The sequence below is a fragment of the Bombina bombina genome, chromosome 1 (assembly GCF_027579735.1).
Source record: "Bombina bombina isolate aBomBom1 chromosome 1, aBomBom1.pri, whole genome shotgun sequence".
Lineage (NCBI taxonomy): Eukaryota > Metazoa > Chordata > Amphibia > Anura > Bombinatoridae > Bombina > Bombina bombina.
Genome location: NC_069499.1, coordinates 37,427,951 through 37,455,056, shown reverse-complemented (window position 1 = coordinate 37,455,056; position 27,106 = coordinate 37,427,951). Strand labels below are relative to the sequence as shown.

General features: G+C 41.0%; 1 protein-coding gene across 1 annotated transcript in view; it reads left to right on the top strand.

Annotated features, from left to right (window-relative positions):
* Positions 1 to 27,106, top strand: part of LRRC9 (leucine rich repeat containing 9) — a 716,419-nt gene that overhangs the window by 227,251 nt on the left and 462,062 nt on the right. The window contains exons 13-14 of the mRNA XM_053705244.1: positions 14,552 to 14,673; positions 15,802 to 15,981. Of these exons, the coding sequence (XP_053561219.1) occupies positions 14,552 to 14,673; positions 15,802 to 15,981 (302 nt within the window). The remainder of the gene's footprint in view (positions 1 to 14,551; positions 14,674 to 15,801; positions 15,982 to 27,106) is intronic.

Here is a 27,106-nt window from a genome sequence, read left to right as displayed (position 1 = left end):
TTTTGAGGGAGGTAATCACTCACAGCAGACCTGTGACAGTGTGTTTTGACTGTGATAAAAACGTTAATATTAAATTGTTATCCGTTTTTTGGGTATTAAGGGGTTAATCATCCATTTGCTGGTGGGTGCAATCCTTTGCTAACTTAATACATTTACTGTGAAAAATTGGTTGCTATAACTATTTTGGTTCATTGTTATTTCAACTGTGACAGTTTTTTGTGCTTCTTAAAGGCACAGTAGCGTTTTTTATATTGCTTGTAAATTTATTTAGAAAAGTATTTCCAAGCTTGCTAGTCTCATTGCTAGTTTGTTTAAACATGTCTGACACAGATGAATCTCTTTGTTCACTATGCTTAAAGGCCAATGTGGAGCCCAATAGAAATTTGTGTACTAATTGCATTGATGCTACTTTAAATAAAAGCCAATCTGTACATGTAAAGAAATCATCACCAGACAACGAGGGGGAAGTTATGCCGACTAACTCTCCTCACGTGTCAGTACCTTCGCCTCCCGCTCAGGAGGTGCGTGATATTGTGGCGCCAAGTACATCAGGGCGGCCCATACAAATCACTTTGCAAGACATGGCTAATGTTATGACTGAAGTACTATCTAAATTGCCAGAATTTAGGGGTAAACGCGATCACTCTGGGGTAAGAACAGAGTGCGCTGATAATAATAGAGCCATGTCTGATACTGCGTCACAATTTGCAGAACATGAGGATGGAGAGCTTCATTCTGTGGGTGACGGATCTGATCCAATTAAACTGGATTCAGACATTTCAAATTTTAAATTTAAGCTTGAGATCCTCCGTGTATTACTAGGGGAGGTATTAGCGGCTCTGAATGATTGTAACACGGTTGCAATTCCAGAGAAAGTATGTTGGCTGGATAAATATTTTGCGGTACCGGCGTGTACTGACGTTTTTCCTATACCTAAAAGGCTTACAGAAATTGTTAACAAGGAGTGGGATAGACCCGGTGTGCCTTTTTCACCCCCTCCTATATTTAGAAAAATGTTTCCAATAGACGCCACCACACAAGACTTATGGCAGACGGTCCCTAAGGTGGAGGGAGCAGTTTCTACTCTGGCTAAGCGCACCACTATCCCGGTGGAGGATAGCTGTGCTTTTTCAGATCCAATGGATAAAAAGTTAGAGGGTTACCTTAAGAAAATGTTTGTTCAGCAAGGTTTTATATTACAACCCCTTGCATGCATTGCGCCTGTCACGGCTGCGGCGGCATTCTGGTTTGAGTCTCTGGAAGAGACCCTTAGCACAGCTCCATTGGATGAGATTATAAACAAGCTTAAAGTCCTTAAGCTAGCTAATTCATTTATTTCTGATGCCGTAGTACACTTAACTAAACTTACGGCTAAGAACTCCGGATTCGCCATTCAAGCGCGTAGAGCGCTGTGGCTTAAATCCTGGTCAGCTAATGTGACTTCTAAATCTAAATTGCTTAACATTCCTTTCAAAGGGCAGACATTATTCGGGCCCGGTTTGAAGGAAATTATCGCTGACATTACTGGAGGTAAGGGCCATGCCCTGCCTCAAGACAGGGCCAAACCAAGGGCTAAACAGTCTCATTTTCGTGCCTTTCGTAACTTCAAGGCAGGAGCAGCATCAACTTCCTCCGCTCCAAGACAGGAAGGAAGTGTTGCTCGCTACAGACAGGGCTGGAAACCTAACCAGTCCTGGAACAAGGGCAAGCAGGCCAAAAAACCTGCTGCTGCCCCTAAGACAGCATGAAGTGAGGGCCCCCGATCCGAGAGAGAGATGTCCAGGATCCCTGGGCGTTGGAGATCATATCTCAGGGATATCTTCTGGACTTCAAAGCTTCTCCTCCACAAGGGAGATTTCATCTTTCAAGGTTATCAGCAAACCAGATAAAGAAAGAGGCGTTTCTACGCTGTGTACAAGACCTCTTACTAATGGGAGTGATCCACCCAGTTCCGCGGTCGGAACACGGACAAGGGTTTTATTCAAATCTGTTTGTGGTCCCCAAAAAAGAGGGAACCTTCAGACCAATCTTGGACTTAAAGATCCTAAACAAATTCCTAAGAGTTCCATCGTTCAAAATGGAAACTATTCGGACCATCTTACCTATGATCCAAGAGGGTCAGTACATGACCACAGTGGATTTAAAGGATGCCTACCTTCACATACCGATTCACAAGGATCATTACCGGTATCTAAGGTTTGCCTTCCTAAACAGGCATTACCAGTTTGTAGCTCTTCCCTTCGGGTTAGCTACGGCTCCAAGAATCTTTACAAAGGTTCTGGGCTCTCTTCTGGTGGTACTAAGACCGCGAGGCATAGCGATAGCTCAGTCTGGAATTCCCTGAAGGCTCAGGGATCATGGACTCAGGAGGAGAGACTCCTTCCAATAAACATTCTGGAATTAAGAGCAGTTTTCTATGCTCTTCTGGCTTGGCCTCAGTTAGCAACTCTGAGGTTCATCAGGTTTCAGTCGGACAACATCACGACTGTGGCTTACATCAACCATCAGGGAGGGACAAGGAGTTCCCTAGCGATGATGGAAGTCTCAAAGATAATTCGCTGGGCAGAGTCTCACTCTTGCCACCTGTCAGCGATCCACATCCCAGGCGTGGAGAACTGGGAGGCGGATTTTCTAAGTCGCCAGACTTTTCATCCGGGGGAGTGGGAACTTCATCCGGAGGTGTTTGCCCAACTGCTTCATCATTGGGGCAAACCAGATCTGGATCTCATGGCGTCTCGCCAGAACGCCAAGCTTCCTTGTTACGGATCCAGGTCCAGGGACCCGGGAGCGGTACTGATAGATGCTCTGACAGCACCTTGGGTCTTCGACATGGCTTATGTGTTTCCACCCTTCCCGATGCTTCCTCGATTGATTGCCAGGATCAAACAGGAGAGAGCATTGATGATTCTAATAGCGCCTGCGTGGCCACGCAGGACCTGGTATGCAGATCTAGTGGACATGTCGTCCTGTCCACCATGGTCCCTGCCTCTGAGACAGGACCTTCTGATTCAGGGTCCTTTCAAACATCCAAATCTAATTTGCATGGAGATTGAACGCTTGATTCTATCAAAGCGGGGATTCTCGGAGTCAGTGATTGATACCTTAATACAGGCTAGGAAACCTGTTACCAGGAAAATTTACCATAAAATATGGCGTAAATACTTATATTGGTGCGAATCCAAGAGTTACTCATGGAGTAAGGTTAGGATTCCTAGGATATTGTCTTTTCTACAAGAAGGTTTAGAAAAGGGTTTATCTGCTAGTTCGTTAAAGGGACAGATCTCAGCTCTGTCTATCCTTTTACACAAACGTCTGTCAGAAGTTCCAGACGTTCAGGCTTTTTGTCAGGCTTTGGCTAGGATTAAGCCTGTGTTTAAGACTGTTGCTCCGCCGTGGAGCTTAAACTTAGTTCTTAACGTTCTGCAAGGTGTTCCGTTTGAACCCCTTCATTCCATTGATATCAAGCTGTTATCTTGGAAAGTTCTGTTTTTAATGGCTATTTCCTCGGCTCGAAGAGTCTCTGAGTTATCGGCCTTACATTGTGATTCTCCTTATCTGATTTTTCATTCAGACAAGGTAGTTCTGCGTACTAAACCTGGGTTCTTACCTAAGGTAGTCACTAACAAGAATATCAATCAAGAGATTGTTGTTCCATCATTGTGCCCTAACCCTTCTTCAAAGAAGGAACGACTTCTGCACAATCTGGACGTCGTCCGTGCCCTGAAATTTTATTTGCAGGCAACTAAAGATTTTCGTCAAACTTCTTCCCTGTTTGTCGTTTATTCTGGACAGAGGAGAGGTCAAAAAGCTTCGGCTACCTCTCTCTCTTTCTGGCTTCGTAGCATAATACGTTTAGCCTATGAGACTGCTGGACAGTAGCCTCCTGAAAGGATTACAGCTCATTCTACTAGAGCTGTGGCTTCCACTTGGGCCTTTAAGAATGAGGCCTCTGTTGAACAGATTTGCAAGGCTGCAACTTGGTCTTCACTTCACACTTTTTCATAATTTTACAAATTTGACACTTTTGCTTCTTCGGAGGCTGTTTTTGGGAGAAAGGTTCTACAGGCAGTGGTTCCTTCCGTGTAAAGATCCTGCCTGTCCCTCCCGTCATCCGTGTACTTTTAGCTTTGGTATTGGTATCCCATAAGTAATGGATGACCCGTGGACTGACTACACTTAACAGGAGAAAATATAATTTATGCTTACCTGATAAATTCCTTTCTCCTGTAGTGTAGTCAGTCCACGGCCCGCCCTGTTTTTTACGGCAGGTCTAAATTTTAAATTAAACTCCAGTCACCACTGCACCCTATAGTTTCTCCTTTCTCGTTTGGTTTCGGTCGAATGACTGGGTATGACGTAGAGGGGAGGAGCTATATAGCAGCTCTGCTTGGGTGATCCTCTTGCACTTCCTGTTAGGGAGGAGATATAATCCCATAAGTAATGGATGACCCGTGGACTGACTACACTACAGGAGAAATGAATTTATCAGGTAAGCATAAATTATATTTTTAAACAGTTTTGAATTTGACACCTCAAGGAACTTGATAAAGCCCCAAAATGGCATTTTGGACATCTTTGAAAGTATTCCAAGACCATTTTAGAATCATTGTCGTCTTGTCACATGTGGAAGAAACTCTGACGTGGTCACAGGACACATATTAACATACATGTTATCAATTCATTAAAGCTCTATGCTTTCAGTATTGTATAGCAGTGGACACATTTATAGGTGTGTGTGTGTGTGTGTGTGTGTATATATATATATATATATATATATATATATATATATATATATATATATATATATATATATATATATATATATATATATATGTGTGTGTGTGGGGGGAGTATGTGATATCCTTTACAGCTTAGGGGATTGTCAGGAAAAGAGATATCAGGACCCCAACATCATGTAGCAATCTCTTTCCGTTAATGTTTGATTGTAATTCACACTCGCACATGTGATTGCCACTAACAGTACAGGTGTCTTCCTAACTTGGATTGCGCAATTGTAAGTTCAAAAGGAAACAATTGCAATTCGTTTCCATCCCCACCACTGCTTAACCATCTAAATGCCATTTGTATCCCCTTAGTCACCATCTTGTTTAAAACCATGCCAATCTGGAAGCAGTGCTTTTACAATCAATTACTGTAAAAAAGCAATGCTTGTAAGATATTAAAAGGGACAATATAGTTGTTGAGCAATCATGACAGTATGCCCATCGTGCTAAGATACAAATGGCATTCAAGCAGTTAAGCAGTGGTGAGGATGGAAGCACATTACAATAGGTAAATCTCACACATGTAAATGTGCATTTCCCTTCCACAGTGAACAAAGGGGTTAATTCAAAAGCACTTTACTGTAACCTTAAAGTTATGGTGAACTTTCCCGTTTATAAAAACAGATCTGGAATGTTGGTGATATTTTAGATGGAGTTTAATTCATCAGTTGTAATGAAGTTGCGCTATAACTTACTTTTTAATGTCGATATGAAATTCAAATTGACGGTGCTCCGCAACCCACTTCAAAAGTCAATTTTTCTGTGAGCTAAAGATTTGAACTGTTCTTCAATCAGATCTCTCCCCATATGGCACTTTTGTTGTAGCTAGAGCGCTGATTGGAAAACAGCTCAAACCATTCGCTCACAGAAAAAAAAAATATTTTTGAAGATGGTGGTGGAGCGTTGGGTATTTGAATTTCATGTCTTCATTAAAAAGTAAGTTATAGTGCAACTTCATTACAACTGATAATTAAACTCCATCTTAAATATCACCAACATTCCAGATCTATTTTTATAAATGGGAGAGTTTACTATCACTTTAAGAGGTGTCCAAAGGCTATTGTATATGCCATTTCTTTCATGTAATTAGCAAGAGTCCATGAGCTAGTGACGTATGGGATATACATTCCTACCAGGAGGGGCAAAGTTTCCCAAACCTTAAAATGCCTATAAATACACCCCTCACCACACCCACAATTCAGTTTTACAAACTTTGCCTCCGATGGAGGTGGTGAAGTAAGTTTGTGCTAGATTCTACGTTGATATGCGCTCCGCAGCAAGTTGGATCCCAGTTTTCCTCTCAGCGTGCAGTGAATGTCAGAGGGATGTGAGGAGAGTATTGCCTATTTGAATGCAGTGATCTCCTTCTACGGGGTCTATTTCATAGGTTCTCTGTTATCGGTCGTAGAGATTCATCTCTTACCTCCCTTTTCAGATCGACGATATACTCTTATATATACCATTACCTCTGCTGATTCTCGTTTCAGTACTGGTTTGGCTTTCTACAAACATGTAGATGAGTGTCCTGGGGTAAGTAAATCTTATTTTCTGTGACACTCTAATCTATGGTTGGGCACTTTGTTTATAAAGTTCTAAATATATGTATTCAAACATTTATTTGCCTTGACTCAGAATGTTCAACTTTCCTTATTTTTCAGACAGTCAGTTTCATATTTGGGATAATGCATTTGAATTAATCATTTTTTTCTTACCTTCAAAAATTTGACTCTTTTTTTTCCCTGTGGGCTGTTAGGCTCGCGGGGGCTGAAAATGCTTCATTTTATTGCGTCATTCTTGGCGCAGACTTTTTTGGCGCAAAAATTCTTTTCCGTTTCCGGCGTCATACGTGTCGCCGGAAGTTGCGTCATTTTTTTGACGATTATTTTGCGCCAAAAATGTCGGCGTTCCGGATGTGGTGTCATTTTTGGCGCCAAAAGCATTTTAGGCGCCAAATAATGTGGGCGTCTGATTTGGCGCTAAAAAATATGGGCGTCGCTTTTGTCTCCACATTATTTTAGTCTCATTTTTCATTGCTTCTGGTTGCTAGAAGCTTGTTCTTTGGCATTTTTCCCATTCCTGAAACTGTCATTTAAGGAATTTGATCAATTTTGCTTTATATGTTGTTTTTTTTTTTGTCTTACATATTGCAAGATGTCTCACGTTGCATCTGAGTCAGAAGATACTACAGGAAAATCGCTGTCTAGTGCTGGAGCTACCAAGCTAAGTGTATCTGCTATAATTTTTGGTATCTGTTTCTCCAGCTGTTGTTTGTATTGCATGTCATGACAAACTTATTAATGCAGATAAAATTTCCTTTAGTACTGTTACATTACCTGTTGCTGTTCCGTCAACATCTAATTTTCAGAGTGTTCCTGATAAACATATGAGATTTTATTTTTTAAATCCATTAAGAAGGCTATGTCTGTTATTTCTCCTTCTAGTTTTACATAAAAGTCTTTTAAAACTTCTCTTTTTTCAGATGAATTTTTAAATGAACATCATCATTCTGATACTGATAAATCTTTGTATTTGTTCAAGATGGAATTTATTCGTTCTTTATTTAAAGAAGTATTAATTGCATTAGAAATAGAGGATTCTGGTCCTCTTGATACTAAATCTAAACATTTAAATAAGGTTTTTAAATCTCCTGTAGTTATTCCAGAAGTGTTTAATCTCCCTGATGCTATTTCTGAAGTAATTTCCAGGGAATGGAATAATTTGGGTAATTCTTTTACTCCTTCTAAACGTTTAAGCAATTATATCCTGTGCCATCTGACAGATTAGAGTTTTTTGGGATAAAATCCCTAAGGTTATGGGGCTGTCTCTACTCCTGCTAAATGTACTACTGTTCCTACGGCAGATAGTATTTTATTTAAGGAAAATTGAATCCTTTCTAAGAAAAGCTTACTTATGTTCAGGTAATTTTCTTAGACCTGCTATATTTTTAGCGGATGTTGCTGCAGCTTCAACTTTTTGGTTAGAAGCTTTAGCGCAACAAGTAACAGATCATAATTTTATAGCATTATTATTATTCTATAACATGCTAATAATTTTATTGGTGATACCATCTTTTGATATCATTAGAGTTGATGTCAGGTATATGTCTCTAGCTATTTTAGCTAGAAAAGCTTTATGGATTAAACTTGGAATGCTGATATGTCTTCTAAGTCAACTTTGCTTTCCCTTTCTTTCCAGGGTATTAAATTATTATCTCAATTGTTTCTGGAAGGAAGGGAACTTTTTTACCAAAGGATAAAAAATCTAAGGTAAATTTAGGTCTAATAGTCTTTTTCGTTCCTTTCCTCACAACAAGGAACAAAAGCCTGATCCTTCATCCTCAGGAGCGGTATCAGTTTGGAAACTATTTCCAGTTTGGAATATATCCAAGCCTTATAGAAATCTATAGCCAGCTCCTAAGTACCCATGAAGGTGCGGCCCTTATTCCAGCTCAGCTGGTATGGGGCAGATTACGTTTTCTTCAAAGAAATTTGGATCAATTCCGTTCTCAATCTCTGGTTTCAGAACATTGTTTCAGAAAGGTACAGAATTGGCTTCAAGTTAAGGCCTCCTGCTAAGAGATTTTTTTCTTTCCCGTGTCCCAGTTAACACAGCAAAGGCTCAGCATTTCTGAAATGTGTTTCAGATCTAGAGTTGGTTGGAGTAATTATGCCAGTTCCAGTTCTGGAACAGGGGCTGGGGTTTTATTTTATCTCTTCATTGTACCAAAGAAGGTCAATTCCTTCAGACCAGTTCCGGATCTATCAATATTGAATCGTTATGTAAGGATACCAACATTCAAGATGGTTACTGTAGGACTATCCTGCTTTTTGTTTAGCAAGGGCATTATATGTCTACAATAGATTTACAGGATGTGTATCTGCATATTCCGATTCATCCAGATCACTTTTAGTGTCTGAGATTCTCTTTTTAGACAAGCATTACCAGTTTTTTGGCTCTTCCGTTTGGCCTAGCCTCAGTTCCAAGAATTTTTTTCAAAGGTTCTCGGTGCCCTTCTTTCTGTAATCAGAGAACAGGGTTTTGGTATTTCCTTATTTGGACGATATCTTGGTATTTGCTCAGTCTTCTCATTTTCGAAGAATCTCATACGAATCGACTTGTGTTGTTTCTTCAAGTTCATGGTTGGAGGTTCAATTTACCAATCAGTTCATTGATTCCTCAGACAAGGGTAACCTTTTTAGGTTTCTAGATAGATTCAGTGTCTATGACTCTGTCCTTGTCAGACAAGAGAAGTTTAACATTGATATCAGCTTGTCAAAACCTTCAGTCACAATCATTCCCTTTGGTAGCCTTATGCATGGAAATTTTAGGTCTTAGGACTGCCGCATCAGATGTGATCTCCTTTGCTCGTTTTCACATGCGACCTCTTCAGCTCTGTATGCTGAACCAATCGTGCAGGGATTACTCAAAGATATCTCAATTAATATCTTTAAACCGATTATACGACACTCTCTGACATGGTGGACAGATCACCATCGTTTAGTTCAGGGGGCTTCTTGTTCTTCCAACCTGGACTATAATCTCAACAGATGCAAGTCTTACAGGTTGGGGAGCTGTGTGGGGGTATCTGACGGCACAAGGGGTTTGGGAATCTCAGGAGGTGAGATTTCCGATCAATATTTTGGAACTCCGTGCAATTTTCAGAGCTTTCCAGTCTTGGCCTCTTCTGAAGAGAGAGTTGTTCATTTGTTTTCAGATAGACAATGTCACAACTGTGGCATGCATCAATCATCAAGGAGGGACTCACAGTCCTCTGGTTATGAAAGAAGTATCTCGAATTTTGGTTTGGGCGGAATCCAGCTCCTGTCTAATCTCTGCGGTTCATATCCCAGGTATGGACAATTGGAAAGCGGATTATCTCAGTCGCCAAACGTTGCACCTGGGCGAATGGTCTCTTCACCCAGAGGTATTTCCTCAGATTGTTCAATGTGGGAACTCCCAGAAATAGATCTGATGGCTTCTCATCTAAACAAGAAACTTCCCTGGTATCTGTCCGGATCCCGGGATCCTCGGGCGGAGGCAGTGGATGCATTATTTTCTTCCTTACAAGTGTCATCCTGCCTATATCTTTCCGCCTCTAGTTCTTCTTCCAAGGGTATTCTCCAATATTCTAAAGGAATGCTCGTTTGTCCTGCTGGTAGCTCCAGCATGGCCTCACAGGTTTTGGTATGCGGATCTTGTCCGGATGGCCTCTTGCCAGCTGTGGACTCTTCCGTTAAGACCAGTCTTTCTGTCTCAAAACCTTAATTTTAAGGTATGGAGTTTGAACGCTTGATTCTTGGTCAAAGAGGTTTCTCTGACTCTGTGATTGATACTATGTGACAGGCTCGTAAATTTGTATCTAGAGAGATATATTATAGAGTCTAGAAGACTTATATTTCTTAGTGTCTTTCTCATCTTTTTTCTTGGCATTCTTTTTGAATACCGAGAATTTTACAGTTTCTTCAGGATGGTTTAGATAAAGGTTTGTCCGCAAGTTCCTTGAAAGACAAATCTCTGCTCTTTCTGTTCTTTTTCACAGAAGGTTTGCTAATCTTCCTGATATTTATTGTTTTGTACAACCTTTGGTTCGTATAAAACCTGTCTTTAAGTCAATTTCTCCTCCTTGGAGTTTGAATTTGGTTCTGGGGGCTCTTCAAGCTCCTCCTTTTGAACCCATGCATTCTTTGGTCGTTATATTACTTTCTTGGAAAGTTTTGTTTCTTTTGGCCATCTCTTCTGCCAGAAGAGTCTCTGAATTATCTACTCTTTTTTTGTGAGTCTCCTTTTCTGATTTTGCATCAGGATAAGGCGGTGCTGCGAACTTCTTTTGAATTTTTTACCTAAGGTTGTGAATTCTAACAACATTAGTAGAGAAATTGTGGTTCCTTCATTATGTCCTGATCCTATGAATTCTAAGGAGAAATCATTGCATTTTTTGGATTCTGTTAGAGCTTTGTAATATTATGTTGAAGCTACTAAGTCTTTCCGAAAGACTTCTAGTCTATTTGTCATCTTTTCCGGTTCTAGAAAAGGCCAGAAAGCTTCTGCCATTTCTTTGGCATCTTGGTTGAAATCTTTATTTCATCATGCCTATGTTGAGTCGGGTAATACTCCGCCTCAAAGGATTACAGCTCATTCTACTAGGTCAGTTTCTGCTTCCTGGGCGTTTAGGAATGAAGCTTCGGTTGATCAGATTTGCAAAGCAGCAACTTGGTCCTCTTTGCATAATTTTACTAAATTCTACCATTTTGATGTGTTTTCTTCTTTTGAAGCAGTTTTTGGTAGAAACGTACTTCAGGCAGTGTTTTCAGTTTGAATCTTCTGCTTATGTTTTTTCATTAAAATTTTATTCTGGGTGTGGATTATTTTCAGCAGGAATTGGCTATCTTTATTTTATCCCTCCCTCTCTAGTGACTCTTGCGTGGAAAGATCCACATCTTGGGTAATCATTATCCCATACGTCACTAGCTCATGGACTCTTGCTAATTACATGAAAGAAAACATAATTTATGTAAGAACTTACCTGATAAATTCATTTCTTTCATATTAGCAAGAGTCCATGAGGCCCGCCCTTTTTTTGTGGTGGTTTTGATTTTTTTGTGTAAAGCACAATTATTCCAATTCCTTATTTTATATGCTTTCGCACTTTTTTCTTATCACCCCACTTCTTAGCTATTCGTTAAACTGAATTGTGGGTGTGGTGAGGGGTGTATTTATAGGCATTTTAAGGTTTGGGAAACTTTGCCCCTCCTGGTAGGAATGTATATCCCATACGTCACTAGCTCATGGACTCTTGCTAATATGAAAGAAATGAATTTATCTGGTAAGTTCTTATATAAATTATGTTTTTTGTGTGAACTCCATGTTTCTTTCCTTACCACAAATACTTTATCAAGAAAAAAGTTCCCAAAAAGGCCTTTTTCGAGTGTTAAGTGTTTGAGGCTTCAGGCTTTTAATGCACTGATCCATTTTGCATTGTGATCACTTGGAAAACATGCCAACCAATTCAGCCAGAAAGCAAAAAAACATTTCGGGAGCAAATCGCCAATAGATTGTGATTAATCCCATAGTTCTGTGCAAACAATAGTGCAATAATAAAATACAATAGCAAATTATTATGGCACTTTTATATCACTGGGATTATTAAAACAGCAGAAGAAGCTCTGGATAAACTGACTTGCTTGTGAAATTTTAGTTTAACTAGAGGATAGTACTATTTCAGCACAAACACATCTATATAAATAAAATAAATAATAATAATAGCGAGTTGCAATATCTGTTGAGTCAACAAGATATAAGTAGAGTTCAAGCTTTCAAGTCTTTCAATCCTTAGTAAAAAGCTTGGTGCCAGCTTCCAAACAAATGGGGGCAGCAGATTAATATTTTAGAAGTCTTAATGGGACATGACACCCCAAATTGTTCCTTCATGATTCAGACAGAACATACAATTTTAAACTTTCCAATTATTTTCAATTTTGCTTCATTTTCTTGGTATTTATTAAAGGAGCAGCAGTGCACTACTAGAAGCTAGCAGGACATATCAGTAAGCCAATAATGAGAGGTATGTATGTGCTGCCACCAATCAGCAACTAGCTCCCAGCTCCTGAGTCTACCATGGTTTGATTTTCAGCAAAGGACATCAAGAGAGCATAGCAAATTTAATTAAGTTTTTTTTAAATGATATGCTATATCTAAATCATGAAAGAAATTTGTTTTTCTTTCCTAAGATATGGTGAGTCCACGGAATCATCAATTACTATTGGGAATATCATTCCTGGCCAGCAGGAGGAGGCAAAGAGCACTACAGCAAAGCTGCTATATATGTCACTTCCCTTACCCATAACCCCCAGTCATTCTCTTTGCCTGCGGTGCAAGGAGGAGGTGAGATGTTATCTTGGAAGGTTTTGTTTCTTGTTGCTATTTCTTCTGCTTAGATAGTTTCGGAACTCTCGTCTCTGCAGTTTGAGTCTCCTTATCTTATTTTTCATTCTGATAAGGTGGCTTACGTACTAAATTAGGTTTCTTACCTAAGGTTGTTTCAAACAGGAATATTAATCAGGAGATTGTTGTTCCTTATTTTTGTCCTAATCGTTCTTCTCCTAAGGAGCGTTTATTGCACAACCTAGATGTTGTGCGTGCATTGAAGTTCTATCTTCAGGTGACTAAGGACTTTCGTTAGTCTTCTGCTTTGCTTGTTTGTTTTTCTGGCAAGCGCAAGGATCAGAAAGCTACGGCTACTTCTCTTTGGCTAAGGAGTATTATTCGTTTGGCCTATGAGACTGCTGGACAGCAACCTCCTGAGAGAATCACTGCTCATTCTATGAGGGCTATTTCTTATTCCTGGGAATTTAAAAGTGAAGCTTCTGTGGAACAGTTTTGCAAGGCTGCAATTTGGTCCTCTTTGCATACTTTTTCAAAGTTTTATAAATTTGATACTTTTGCCTCAGCTGAGGCTTTTTGGAGAAGGGTTCTTCAAGCGGTGGTGCATTCTGTTTAGGTCTACCTGTCTTGTCCCTTCCTTATCATCTGTGTCCTCTAGCTTGGGTATTGATTCCCACTAGTAATTGATGATTCCGTGGACTCACCATAGCTTATGCTTACCTGATAAATTTATTTCCGGATATGGTGAGTCCACGGCCCACCCTTTATTTTAGACAGGTAGTTTTTCTAAAACCTCAGGCACCTCTACACTTTTCTGTTAACTTCTTTTTACATTTTTCCTTCGGCCGAATGACTGGAGGGTATGGGTAAGAGAAGTGACATATATAGCAGCTTTGCTGTAGTGCTCTTTGCCTGCTCCTGCTGGCCAGGAGTGATATTCCCACTAGTAATTGATGATATTGTGGACCATATCCGGAAATAAATACATTTATCAGGTAAGCATAACTTATGTTTATTTTTTGGGGATTCATGTCTCTTTAAGAATTAAGGGGTATTATCCATACATATACTATATTTCTTTTAAAAAATGTCCAGTAGCACCGGACCTGATTTAGGTCGGGCTGCAGATTTATCAACGACCGGGTGGATAGGGGCATACATCTTCGCCCTTTTCCGTCCGGCATCGCAGCAATTTCATTACACACTACAGCAAGTATGCAATGCCGTCCCATGCTTACGCACAATTGACTGCCTGCTAGACACTATGCACGCGAGCAGGGGCTCTCAGTCTCCCCAGTCGGAAAAATCTGGGAGGATTGACATACGCCACATAACAGTTGACGTAATGGGTTAAGCAGCATCGGTCTAATGAACGCTGCTTCTTAACTCTCAGCTGCAGGTTCACTCATGGGAGCTTGCAGCTGAACGCACTCTGAAGCTGCCACCACGGCTTTATAAATGGAGTCCTTTGTAGTTCTTCGCTCCAGAGAGCTCTTTTGGTCACGCCAAATCACAGATTTTTACTAGTGCACAGAGCCAGGTATCGCCCTTGGGCTTCCAGTTGGTGATCCCTGGTGTACATTATTGAAAGCTTGCATTTTACATGTGTCTAGTTAGTGCAACTGACTTTTTTGTGTAAGCATAGTAATATTTAGGCCTAGTTACCCATTGCTTAAAAGTAGTTGCTCCTTGGGAAATTTTTGAAATTGGAAATTCTTGTAAATGTTCTCTATCTAAATTCATTTAGCTTAGACTAAACACTAATAACAGTTTTTCTTTAGCCAAAATAAAAAGGTACACTTCTATCATTACCCTCCCCCCTTTTTCCAATCTTATTGTAAGCTGAAGTTTTTATTGTTCTGAATTTATAAAAATGTCTTTTTTAGGAATCTGTGATTCCCAGGAACATGGAAGCTGTGGGTGTTGTTTAAGACAGTGCAAATGGTTTCTGCTTGATCCTGAGCTTGTGCTGCCTGAGTACGTTGTTGAATATGAGTTTACTACAACGGTATGTTTACATTTATTCCTTTTATTTTTATTTTATCTGGATGTCCTGCAGTTGTTCTGGTTTCTTCTTCTTCACAGAGAATACAAATGGCAATGGTCAAATGTTCAAAAAATCTACTTTGCACTGTCTCGTATACTATAGACTTCCTTGTCTATTTACATTTTTTATAGCAATTACATGTATATTCTGCATATATGTGATTTTTTTATTTTCTATGATCTGGAATTAGGGACTACAGTAATTTAATGTTTTCTTACTTCTATATCAAGGTTACAGTTAGTAATAAAATATAGACAACTAAAAGATTGTTCAATGTAATTCTCAGGCAAATGTGAAAAATGTCTTAAAAAAATATTTTTTATTGGGATGTGCGATGGGAAAAAATGTAGCCTTTATAATGTCATATATTTGTTTAAAGGTACAGTTTAGACACAATACTTATTGTTACATACCAGACAAGCATCTTGCAGCAGGTTCCGCATCTATAAGCTTGTAAGAAATAAATAATCATTGTTTGTTAGTAGATGAAAATGGCCACCAAGCTCCGCCCACAGCTTTCTTCTTGTCCAGTTAACTGCTTTCTTGTATGACAGTTTAGCAGTGCACGTTTAATATTTTTCAGTTAGCTATTTCATATTGCACATGCATAAATCAGCGTGTGAGAGTAAGAAAATGTATTTAAGAGCCGATTGTGATTGGAGAAACTTAACATACCAATATATATACACGATAGATGGGCAGAGCTTAGTGGCCATATTCGGTTTCTAACAAACAATGATTATATAAAAGTTTCTTGACTTCTCTCCTTCCCTACAGGGTGAACATCACTTTGGTTTTTCCATCAGTGTTTGTGCTGTTTTGTCTTCCACATGCCCATCCCATACATATGGCCCCGGAAGAAAGGATTTTATAGCAATCGTAAATGTAGTCCCTTTCCCCTTCTGGTAAACCCATGTATTACCTGTCTGCTGGATGCTTGCTTGTTCATACAGCTGTCATATTTTTACTTTTCTAGCAGTATTTAGAAGATTGCACAGATTACAGTACCACAAAGGTATAATTCAAGATAAATCAGGATTTGTCCCAATTTTAATGCCAATTAAATGTAAATCTTTTTTTTTTTTTAAGTCCCAACAGTTGCATCCTTCTCAATCCAGTGATGGAGCCGAAGATCAAGAACATGAGCTAAAACTTGATGAAGCCCTCGTTAACATGGAACCGATTATGAAGCCAAAACCCAAAATTATAATGTTAGATGAAAAGACCATTCTGTTAGCAGCAAACACCAACGTTTATAGTAGGATAACAGTGAGTATTGAGATATTATGAGTTCTGCTGTTCTAACAAATGTATTTATTGAAAGGATTCTTGTTTAAATGTTTCCTTACCGCTGCTGTAATACCAGAATACGGTTACTGGTGCCACCTGCCAGTGCTGGAGAGACTGAGAGAGGCAAACGCTAACCGCCACAATAAGGAGTGCAAAAACCTGCACTCCATCTTAATTAATCAGTGATTAAAATTGTCCCAAACGCATTCTGTAGTCACACATCTGACGAGTTTCGTCTAGTTCCCGTAATAATAATGTATGCAAACATCTGTTTATAAAGTATCAAATGCTTTAATTAAAAACAAAAGCCATATTGTCTTCTAATCACTAAAAACATAAAATATATTAAGACTTTTTAAATATAATGACATATTACACTAATTATTTTGAAACACTTTATAAACTAAAGAAAAAACTCTAATGAATCCCTTTGATAGTGTGTTATTATTATTATTATCGGTTATTTGTAGAGCACCAACAGATTCCGCAGCGCTATAAACAAATGCGGAGTGCAACAAAACATTGATAGGGATCAAATGGATAGAGGGACAAGAGTTGCACTGCATTGTTTCTCTTGTAAGGTGTATCCAGTCCACGGATCATCCATTACTTGTGGGATATTCTCATTCCCAACAGGAAGTTGCAAGAGGACACCCACAGCAGAGCTGTCTATATAGCTCCTCCCCTAACTGGCATATCCAGTCATTCTCTTGCAACTCTCAACAAACATGGAGGTAGTAATAGAGAAGTGGTGAAATGTAGCTGTTATTTTGCTTCAATCAAAAGTTTATTATTTTTAAATGGTACCGGAGTTGTACTATTTTGTTCCAGGCAGAAAAATAGAAGAATCTGCCTGTGATTTCTATGATCTTAGCAGGTTGTAACTAAGATCCATTGCTGTTCTCACACATGACTGAAGAGAGAGATAACTTCAGCAGGGGAATGGCGTGCAGGTTATCCTGCTATGAGGTATGTGCAGTTAAGATTTTTCTAGAAGATGTGAATGCTAGAAAATGCTGCTGATGCCAAATTTATGTAAGGTAAGCCTGAATACAGTGATTTAATAGCGACTGGTATCATGCTTACTTCCTGAGGTAATACTCTTTTATATTTACAATATAAAACGTTTGCTGGCATGTTTAAACGTTTTTTTATATATACTTTGGTGATAAAACTTTATTGGGGCCTAGTTTTTTCCACATGGCTGGCTTAAATTTGCCTAGAAACAGTTTCCTGAGGCTTTCCACTGTGTTACTATGAGTGGGAGGGGCCTAATTTAGCGCTTTTTTGCACAGTAACTTTTACAGACTGAGACATCCAGCTTCCTCCAGGAGTCCCCTGAATGCTATAGGACATCTCTAAAGGGCTCTTAGGCTTTCCAAAATCGTTTGTTGGGGAAGGTAGGCCCACAGCAAGGCTGTGGCAGTTTGGTGTGACTGTTAAAAAACGTCTATATCGTTTCTCCAACATTGGTGTGTCCGGTCCACGGCGTCATCCTTACTTGTGGGATATTCTCTTCCCCAACAGGAAATGGCAAAGAGTCCCAGCAAAGCTGGTCACATGATCCCTCCTAGGCTCCGCCCACCCCAGTCATTCTCTTTGCCGTTGCACAGGCAACATCTCCACGGAGATGGTTAAGAGTTTTTTGGTGTTTAAATGTAGTTTTATTCTTCAATCAAGTGTTTGTTATTTTAAAATAGTGCTGTTATGTACTATTTACTCTGAAACAGAAAAGGATGAAGATTTCTGTTTGTGAGAGGAAGATGATTTTAGCAGACAGTAACTAAAATTGATTGCTGTTTCCACACAGGACTGTTGAGATGAAGTAACTTCAGTTGGGGGAAACAGTTAGCAGTCTTTTCTGCTTAAGGTATGACTAGCCATATTTCTAACAAGACCATGTAATGCTGGAAGGCTGTCATTTCCCCTCATGGGGACCGGTAAGCCATTTTCTTAGTTAAACATAAAAGAATAAAGGGCTTCAAAAAGGGCTTAAAAACTGGTAGACATTTTTCTGGGCTAAAACAATTGCTTTACTAGGCATATTATGCAGATTCTAACTAATTATTGGTATTATAATCTTGGGGAACGTTTAGAAAAACGGCAGGCACTGTGTTGGACACCTTTTTCAGATGGGGGCCTTTCTAGTTATAGACAGAGCCTCATTCTGGGACTGTATAGGGGTTAAATGTAAAAACGGCTCCGGTTCCGTTAATTTAAGGGTTAAAGCTCTGAAATTTGGCGTGCAATACTTTTAATGCTTTAAGACACTGTGGTGAAATTTTGGTGAATTTTGAACAATTCCTTCATACTTTTTCACATATTCAGTAATAAAGTGTTTTCAGTTTGAAATTTAAAGTGACAGTAACGGTTTTATTTTAAAACGTTTTTTGTGCTTTGTTGACAAGTTTAAGCCTGTTTAACATGTCTGTACCATCAGATAAGCTATGTTCTATATGTATGAAAGCCAATGTGTCTCCCCATTTAAATTTATGTGATAATTGTGCCATAGTGTCCAAACAAAGTAAGGACAGTAATGCAACAGATAATAATATTGCCCAAGATGATTCCTCAAATGAGGGGAGTAAACATGATACTACATCATCCCCTACTGTGTCTACACCAGTTATGCCCACACAGGAGGCCCCTAGTACATCTAGTGCGCCAATACTTATTACCATGCAACAATTAACGGCTGTAATGGATAACTCCATAGCAAATCTTTTATCCAAAATGCCTACTTATCAGAGAAAGCGCGATTGCTCTGTTTTAAACACTGAAGAGCAAGAGGAAGCTGATGATAACTGTTCTGACATACCCTCACACCAATCTCAAGGGGCCATGAGGGAGGTTTTGTCTGATGGAGAAATTTCAGATTCAGGAAAAATTTCTCATCAAGCTGAACCTGATGTTGTGACATTTAAATTTAAATTAGAACATCTCCGCGCACTGCTTAAGGAGGTGTTATCTACTCTGGATGATTGTGACAATTTGGTCATTCCAGAGAAATTATGTAAGATGGACAAGTTCCTAGAGGTTCCGGTGCCCCCCGACGCTTTTCCTATACCCAAGCGGGTGGCGGACATAGTAAATAAAGAGTGGGAAAGGCCCGGCATACCTTTTGTTCCCCCCCCCTATATTTAAGAAATTATTTCCTATAGTCGACCCCAGAAAGGACTTATGGCAGACAGTCCCCAAGGTCGAGGGGGCGGTTTCTACTCTAAACAAACGCACTACTATTCCTATCGAAGATAGTTGTGCTTTCAAAGATCCTATGGATAAGAAATTAGAGGGTTTGCTTAAAAAGATTTTTGTACAGCAAGGTTACCTTCTACAACCAATTTCATGCATTGTTCCTGTCACTACGGCAGCGTGTTTCTGGTTCGAGGAACTAGAAAAATCGCTCAGTAAAGAATCTTCGTATGAGGAGGTTATGGACAGAGTTCAAGCACTTAAATTGGCTAACTCTTTTGTTTTAGATGCCGCTTTGCAATTAGCTAGATTAGCGGCGAAAAATTCAGGGTTTGCTGTCGTGGCGCGCAGAGTGCTTTGGCTAAAGTCTTGGTCAGCGGATGTGTCTTCCAAGACAAAATTGCTTAACATTCCTTTCAAAGGTAAAACATTATTTGGACCTGATTTGAAAGAGATTATTTCAGACATCACTGGGGGAAAGGGCCTCGCCCTCCCACAGGATAGGTCTTTTAAGGCTAATAATAAGCCTAATTTTCGTCCCTTTCGCAGAAACGGACCAGTCTCTAATTCTGTATCCTCTAAGCAAGAGGGTAATACTTCACAACCCAAACCAGCCTGGAAACCAATGCAAGGCTGGAACAAGGGTAAGCAGGCCAAGAAGCCTACCACTGCTACCAAAACAGCATGAAGGGATAGCCCCCGATCCGGGACCGGATCTAGTGGGGGGCAGACTTTCTCTCTTTGCTCAGGCTTGGGCAAGAGATGTTCAGGATCCTTGGGCGCTAGAAATAGTTTCTCAAGGTTATCTCCTGGAATTCAAGGAACTACCCCCAAGGGGAAGGTTCCACAGGTCTCAATTATCTTCAAACCAAATAAAGAGACAGGCATTCTTACATTGTGTAGAAGACCTGTTAAAGATGGGAGTGATACATCCAGTTCCAATAAGAGAACAAGGAATGGGATTTTATTCCAATCTGTTCATAGTTCCCAAAAAAGAGGGAACATTCAGACCAATTTTGGATCTAAAGATCCTAAACAAATTTCTCAGGGTACCATCGTTCAAAATGGAAACTATTCGAACGATCCTACCTACTATCCAGGAAAATCAATTTATGACTACCGTGGATTTAAAGGATGCGTACCTACATATTCCTATCCACAAGGAACATCATCAGTTCCTAAGGTTCGCTTTTCTGGACAAGCATTACCAGTTTGTGGCACTTCCATTTGGATTAGCCACTGCTCCAAGGATTTTCACAAAGGTACTAGGGTCCCTTCTAGCGGCATTGCAGTAGTACCAAGGGGCATTGCAGTAGTACCTTACTTGGACGACATCCTGATTCAAGCGTCGTCCCTGTCAAAAGCAAAGGCTCATACGGACATCGTCCTAGCCTTTCTCAGATCTCACGGATGGAAGGTGAACAAAGAAAAAAGTTCTCTGTCTCCGTCAACAAGAGTTCCCTTCTTGGGAACAATAATAGATTCCTTAGAAATGAGGATTTTTCTGACAGAGGTCAGAAAATCAAAACTTCTAAGCTCTTGTCAAGTACTTCATGCTGTTCCTCGTCCTTCCATAGCGCAGTGCATGGAAGTAATAGGATTGATGGTTGCAACAATGGACATAGTTCCTTTTGCACGAATTCATCTAAGACCATTACAACTGTGCATGCTCAGACAGTGGAATGGGGATTATACAGACTTGTCTCCGACGATTCAAGTAGATCAAAAGACCAGAGATTCACTCCGTTGGTGGCTGACCCTGGACAATCTGTCACAGGGAATTAGCTTCCGCAGACCAGAGTGGGTCATTGTCACGACCGACGCCAGCCTAGTGGGCTGGGGCGTGGTCTGGGAATCCCTGAAAGCTCAGGGTCTATGGTCTCGGGAAGAGTCTCTTCTCCCGATAAACATTCTGGAACTGAGAGCGATATTCAATGCTCTCAGAGCTTGGCCTCAACTAGCAAAGGCCAAATTCATAAGGTTTCAGTCAGAAAACATGACGACCGTTGCATATATCAATCATCAGGGGGGAACAAGGACTTCCCTGGCGATGAAAGAAGTGACCAAGATAATTCAATGGGCGGAGGATCACTCCTGCCACTTGTCTGCGATCCACATCCCAGGAGTGGAAAATTGGGAAGCGGATTTTCTGAGTCGTCAGACATTCCATCCGGGGGAGTGGGAACTCCATCCGGAAATCTTTGCCCAAATAACTCAATTATGGGGCATTCCAGACATGGATCTGATGGCGTCTCGTCAGAACTTCAAGGTTCCTTGCTACGGGTCCAGATCCAGGGATCCCAAGGCGACCCTAGTAGATGCACTAGTAGCACCTTGGACCTTCAACCTAGCTTATGTATTCCCACCGTTTCCTCTCATCCCCAGGCTGGTAGCCAGGATCAATCAGGAGAGGGCCTCGGTGATCTTGATAGCTCCTGCGTGGCCACGCAGGACTTGGTATGCAGACCTGGTGAATATGTCATCGGCTCCACCATGGAAGCTACCTTTGAGACAGGACCTTCTTGTTCAGGGTCCATTCGAACATCCGAATCTGGTTTCCCTCCAACTGACGGCTTGGAGATTGAACGCTTGATTTTATCAAAGCGTGGGTTTTCAGATTCTGTAATAGATACTCTGATTCAGGCTAGAAAGCCTGTAACTAGAAAAATTTACCATAAAATATGGAAAAAATATATCTGTTGGTGTGAATCTAAAGGATTCCCATGGAACAAGATAAAAATTCCTAAGATTCTATCCTTTCTACAAGAAGGTTTGGAGAAAGGATTATCTGCAAGTTCTCTGAAGGGACAGATCTCTGCTTTATCTGTTTTACTTCACAAAAGACTGGCAGCTGTGCCAGATGTTCAAGCATTTGTTCAGGCTCTGGTTAGGATCAAGCCTGTTTACAGACCTTTGACTCCTCCCTGGAGTCTAAATCTAGTTCTTTCAGTTCTTCAAGGGGTTCCGTTTGAACCCTTACATTCCGTAGATATTAAGTTACTATCTTGGAAAGTTTTGTTTTTGGTTACAATTTCTTCTGCTAGAAGAGTTTCAGAGTTATCTGCTCTGCAGTGTTCTCCGCCCTATCTGGTGTTCCATGCAGATAAGGTGGTTTTGCGTACTAAGCCTGGTTTTCTTCCGAAAGTTGTTTCCAACAAAAATATTAACCAGGAGATAGTTGTACCTTCTTTGTGTCCGAATCCAGTTTCAAAGAAGGGAACGTTTGTTACACAATTTGGACGTAGTCCATGCTCTAAAATTCTATTTAGAGGCTACTAAAGATTTCAGACAAACATCTTCCTTGTTTGTTGTTTATTCTGGTAAAAGGAGAGGTCAAAAAGCGACTTCTACCTCTCTTTCCTTTTGGCTTAAAAGCATTATCTGATTGGCTTATGAGACTGCCGGACGGCAGCCTCCTGAAAGAATCACAGCTCACTCCACTAGGGCTGTGGCTTCCACATGGGCCTTCAAGAACGAGGCTTCTGTTGACCAGATATGTAAGACAGCGACTTGGTCTTCACTGCACACTTTTGCCAAATTTTACAAATTTGATACTTTTGCTTCTTCTGAGGCTATTTTTGGGAGAAAGGTTTTGCAAGCCGTGGTGCCTTCCATTTAGGTGACCTGATTTCCTCCCTCCCTTCATCCGTGTCCTAAAGCTTTGGTATTGGTTCCCACAAGTAAGGATGACGCCGTGGACCGGACACACCAATGTTGGAGAAAACAGAATTTATGCTTACCTGATAAATTACTTTCTCCAACGGTGTGTCCGGTCCACGGCCCGCCCTGGTTTTTTAATCAGGTCTGATGAATTATTTTCTCTAACTACAGTCACCACGGTATCATATGGTTTCTCCTATATATATTTCCTCCTGTCCGTCGGTCGAATGACTGGGGTGGGCGGAGCCTAGGAGGGATCATGTGACCAGCTTTGCTGGGACTCTTTGCCATTTCCTGTTGGGGAAGAGAATATCCCACAAGTAAGGATGACGCCGTGGACCGGACACACCGTTGGAGAAAGTAATTTATCAGGTAAGCATAAATTCAGTTTTTTTTTATCTGTTTTTTGAACTAAGGGGTTAATAATCCATTTTCAAGTGGGTGCAATGGTCTGTTAGCTTATTATACACACTGTAAAAATTTCGTTTGATTTACTGCCTTTTTTCACTGTTTTTCAAATTCTGACAAAATTTGTTTCTCTTAAAGGCACAGTACCGTTTCTTATATTTGCTTGTTAACTTGATTTAAAGTGTTTTCCAAGCTTGCTAGTCTCATTGCTAGTCTGTACAAACATGTCTGACATAGAGGAAACTCCTTGTTCATTATGTTTAAAAGCCATTGTGGAACCCCCTCTTAGAATATGTACCAAATGTACTGATATCACTTTAAGCAATAAAGATCATATTCTGTCTTTAAAAAATTTATCACCAGAGGAATCTGACGAGGGGGAAGTTATGCCGACTAACTCTCCCCACGTGTCAGATCCTTTGACTCCCGCTCAAGGGACTCACGCTCAAATGGCGCCAAGTACATTTAGGGCGCCCATAGCGTTTACTTTACAAGACATGGCGGCAGTCATGGATAATACACTGTCAGCGGTATTAACCAGACTACCTGAATTTAGAGGAAAGTGAGATAGCTCTGGAGTTAGACGAAATACAGAGCATACTGACGCTTTAAGAGCTATGTCTGATACTGCCTCACAATATGCAGAAGCTGAAGGAGAGCTTCTTTCTGTGGGTGATGTTTCTGACTCAGGGAAAATGATGCAACCTGATTCTGATATCTCTACATTTCAATTTAAGCTTGAGCACCTCCGCGTGTTACTCAGGGAGGTTTTAGCTGCTCTGAATGACACTGATACAATTGCAGTGCCAGAGAAATTGTGTAGACTGGATAAATACTATGCAGTGCCGGTGTGCACTGATGTTTTTCCAATACCTAAAAGGTTTACAGAAATTATTACTAAGGAATGGGATAGACCAGGTGTGCCGTTCTCTCCCCCTTCTATTTTTAGAAAAATGTTTCCAATACGGGACTTATGGCAGACAGTTCCTAAGGTGGAGGGAGCAGTTTCTACTCTAGCAAAGCGTACTACTATCCCTGTCGAGGACAGTTGTGCTTTCTTAGATCCAATGGATAAAAAGTTAGAGGGTTACCTTAAGAAAATGTTTATTCAACAAGGTTTTATCCTACAGCCCCTTGCATGCATTGCTCCTGTCAATGCTGCTGCGGCGTTCTGGTTTGAGTCTCTGGAAGAGGCTTTACAGGTAGCGACTCCATTGGATGACATACTTGACAAGCTTAGAGCACTTAAGCTAGCCAATTCTTTTGTTTCTGATGCCATTGTTCATTTGACTAAACTAACGGCTAAGAATTCTGGTTTTGCTATCCAGGCGCGCAGAGCGCTATGGCTTAAATCATGGTCAGCTGACGTTACTTCAAAGTCTAAGCTGCTTAACATTCCCTTCAAGGGGCAGACCCTATTCGGGCCTGGTTTGAAGGAGATTATTGCTGATATCACTAGAGGAAAAGGTCATGCCCTTCCTCAGGATAGGTCCAAATCAAGGGCCAAACAGTCTAATTTTCGTGCCTTTCAAAACTTCAAGGCACGTGTGGCATCAGCTTCCTCTAATGCAAAACAAGAGGGAACTTTTTCTGAGTCCAAGACGGTCTGGAGACCTAACCAGACCTGGAACAAGGGTAAGCAGGCCAAAAAGCCTGCTGCTGCCTCTAAGACAGCATGAAGGAACGGCCCCCTATCCGGTAACGGATCTAGTAGGGGGCAGACTTTTGCTCTTCGCCCAGGCATGGGCAAGAGATGTCCAGGATCCCTGGGTGTTGGAAATTATATCCCAGGGATATCTTCTGGACTTCAAGGCTTCCCCCCCAAAAGGGAGATTTCACCTTTCACAATTATCTGCAAACCAGATAAAGAGAGAGGCATTCTTACACTGTGTACAAGACCTCCTAGTTATGGGAGTGATCCATCCAGTTCCAAAGGAGGAACAGGGACAGGGATTTTACTCAAATCTGTTTGTAGTTCCCAAAAAAGAGGGAACCTTCAGACCAATTTTGGATCTAAAGATCTTAAACAAATTCCTCAGAGTTCCATCATTCAAGATGGAGACTATTCGTACCATCCTACCTATGATCTGGGAGGGTCAATACATGACTACAGTGGATTTAAAGGATGCTTATCTTCACATTCCGATACACAAAGATCATCATCGGTTTCTCAGGTTTGCCTTCCTAGAAAGGCATTACCAGTTTGTAGCTCTTCCCTTTGGGTTAGCTACAGCCCCAAGAATTTTTACGAAGGTTCTGGGGTCGCTTCTGGCGGTCCTAAGGCCAGGGGGCATAGCAGTGGCCCCTTATTTAGACGACATCCTGATTCAGGCGTCAAGCTTCCAAATTGCCAAGTCTCATACGGACATAGTGTTGGCATTTCTGAGGTCACAAGAGTTTCCTTCCTAGGGACTCTGATAGATTCTGTAGAAATGAAAATTTACCTGACGGAGTCCAGGTTATCAAAACTTCTAAATTCCTGCCGTGTTCTTTATTCCATTCCTCGCCCTTCGGTGGCTCAGTGCATGGAAGTAATCGGCTTAATGGTAGCGGCAATGGACATAGTGCCATTTGCACGCCTACATCTCAGACCGCTGCAACTCTGCATGCTCAGTCAGTGGAATGGGGATTACACAGATTTGTCCCCTCTACTAAATCTGGATCAAGAGACCAGGGATTCTCTTCTCTGGTGGCTATCTCGGGTCCATCTGTCCAAAGGTATGACCTTTCGCAGGCCAGATTGGACAATTGTAACGACAGATGCCAGCCTTCTAGATTGGGGTGCAGTCTGGAACTCCCTGAAGGCTCAGGGATCGTGGACTCAGGAGGAGTCACTCCTTCCAATAAACATTCTGGAACTAAGAGCGATATTCAATGCTCTTCAGGCTTGGCCTCAGCTAGCGACAATGAGGTTCATCAGATTTCAGTCGGACAACATTACGACTGTGGCTTACATCAACCATCAAGGGGGAACAAGGAGTTCCCTAGCAATGTTAGAAGTCTCAAAGATAATTCGCTGGGCAGAGATTCACTCTTGCCACCTATCAGCTATCCATATCCCAGGTGTAGAGAACTGGGAGGCGGATTTTCTAAGTCGACAGACTTTTCATCCGGGGGAGTGGGAACTCCATCCGGAGGTGTTTGCACAATTGGTTCATCATTGGGGCAAACCAGAACTGGATCTCATGGCGTCTCGCCAGAACGCTAAGCTTCCTTGTTACGGATCCAGGTCCAGGGACCCCAAGGCGACGCTGATAGATGCTCTAGCAGCGCCTTGGTCCTTCAAGCTGGCTTATGTGTTTCCACCGTTTCCTCTGCTCCCTCGTCTGATTGCCAAGATCAAGCAGGAGAGAGCATCGGTGATCTTGATAGCGCCTGTGTGGCCACGCAGGACTTGGTATGCAGATCTAGTGGACATGTCATCTTTTCCACCATGGACTCTGCCGCTGAGACAGGATCTTCTACTTCAAGGTCCTTTCAACCATCCAAATCTAATTTCTCTGAGGCTGACTGCCTGGAGATTGAACGCTTGATTCTATCAAAGCGTGGTTTCTCTGAGTCAGTCATTGATACCTTAATTCAGGCACGAAAGCCTGTCACCAGGAAAATCTATCATAAGATATGGCGTAAATATCTTTATTGGTGTGAATCCAAGGGCTACTCATGGAGTAAGGTCAGGATTCCCAGGATATTATCTTTTATCCAAGAAGGATTGGAGAAAGGATTGTCAGCTAGTTCCTTAAAGGGACAGATTTCTGCGCTATCTATTGTTTTGCACAAGCGTCTGGCGGATGTCCCAGAAGTTCAGGCATTTTGTCAGGCTTTAGTTAGAATCAAGCCTCTG